The sequence below is a fragment of the Olea europaea genome, unplaced genomic scaffold (genome assembly GCF_002742605.1).
Source record: "Olea europaea var. sylvestris unplaced genomic scaffold, O_europaea_v1 scaffold29781, whole genome shotgun sequence".
In the NCBI taxonomy this organism is placed as follows: domain Eukaryota; kingdom Viridiplantae; phylum Streptophyta; class Magnoliopsida; order Lamiales; family Oleaceae; genus Olea; species Olea europaea.
In genome coordinates, this window is record NW_019248414.1 from 1 (window position 1) to 1,377 (window position 1,377).

Genomic DNA, 1,377 nt, shown 5'->3' on the forward strand with positions numbered 1-1,377 from the left:
AAGTCCAACATTATTGATCGAAATTGGACCAAAGTCGACCTGTCAAAGTCATCCTTAAGCCTTTTGAACGTCAAGAGAGTTATAGAGCCACAAATCCCACTCGATAACACTTGACTTTTTCTTGTGAATGGAGTATCTCCCTATTACTACCTACGAGTTTGAACTAAAGTATTCTCGTAAATTTGTTAGGTCAGTTGTCTGCAAATGACAGCTAAAACAAATCTTTATCTGTTTTGATCCCAATGGATCCAATTTACACATGGCAATTAAATGTTTAGGATATAAATTAGCAGATAGACAACTGGAAGGAAAAGCGTTGAGAAGTTGAACTAACACACGTACCAACAAAGTCAACATTTCTGCGGTTTCTCCACATCCCATGTCTATATAAACTTGAGCACATAAATATTCAGGCATAAATCAGAAGTAAGATTGAAACAATTTGCTAGAAAGTTTTCCTGAGTCACCTTGTTATTTGTTAGAGCAATGGCATCTAATAAACCCACCCAGTTTTTCTTTTCAATGTTGATAGTGTTGCTATCGATAAGTGGAAACAAGAATCAAGTTGAGGCACGACGTCTATTGGAAACCTCATCTGAGGCTCCAACATTTCCAAAGTTAGAACTTCCACCAAAACCTGAGTTGCCAACACTACCTAAGCCAGAGCTCCCTCTGAAACCTGAGGTGCCAACATTGCCAAAGCCAGAACTCCCACCAAAACCCGAATTACCTAAGCCCGAGGTGCCAAAACCTAAGGCACCAACAATGCCAAAACCAGAGCTTCCGCCAAAACCTGAATTATCTAAGCCTGAGTTGCCTACAATTCCAAAACTTGAGGTGCCTACATTACCAAAGCCAGAATTCCCACCTAAAATTGGACCTTCAACATTATCGAAACCAGAGCTGTCGCCAAAGCCCGAACTACCTAAGCCTGAGGTGCCAACATTGCCGAAGCCAGAACTTCCACTGAAACCTGAATTGCCTAAGCCAGATTTTCCTACAATGCCAAAACCTGAGTTGCCTGCAGTGCGAAAACCAGAATTCCCACCAAAACCTAAATTGCCTAAGCCAGAGTTGCCAACAATGCCAAAACCTGAACTGCCAACAATTCCAAAGCCTAAACAGCCAACTTTGCCGATGCCAGAAGTTCCTAAAAAGTCTGAACTCCCCAAGCCCACATTGCCAGAAGTTCCAAAGTCTCCATGAATCATCTACTTCAACTAAGTAATCGAACATATGAATTTTATAGAATTAAATTGTTGGATTAGTTTAGGATTCAACGAATCATCTTTCAATATGATTTGTTCATGTAATAATTTTATTTGTCTTCGTGTTCCATCATGAGTTTTTTTTTTTTTTTTTTTTTTTTTTTTTTTT

General features: G+C 39.4%; 1 protein-coding gene across 1 annotated transcript; it reads left to right on the top strand.

Annotated features, from left to right (window-relative positions):
* Nucleotides 1-408: 408 nt before the first annotated feature.
* Nucleotides 409-1,336, top strand: LOC111384698 (protein PELPK1-like). Its single transcript, XM_023009017.1, has one exon. The coding sequence runs from the start codon at nucleotides 487-489 to the stop codon at nucleotides 1,204-1,206; it is 720 nt and encodes a 239-aa protein (XP_022864785.1). The 5' UTR covers nucleotides 409-486; the 3' UTR covers nucleotides 1,207-1,336.
* Nucleotides 1,337-1,377: the final 41 nt, after the last annotated feature.

Coding starts and splice junctions, on each gene's coding strand:
- LOC111384698 (XM_023009017.1), top strand. CDS start 487: ATGGCATCTAATAAACCCACCCAGTTTTTCTTTTCAATGTTGATAGTG.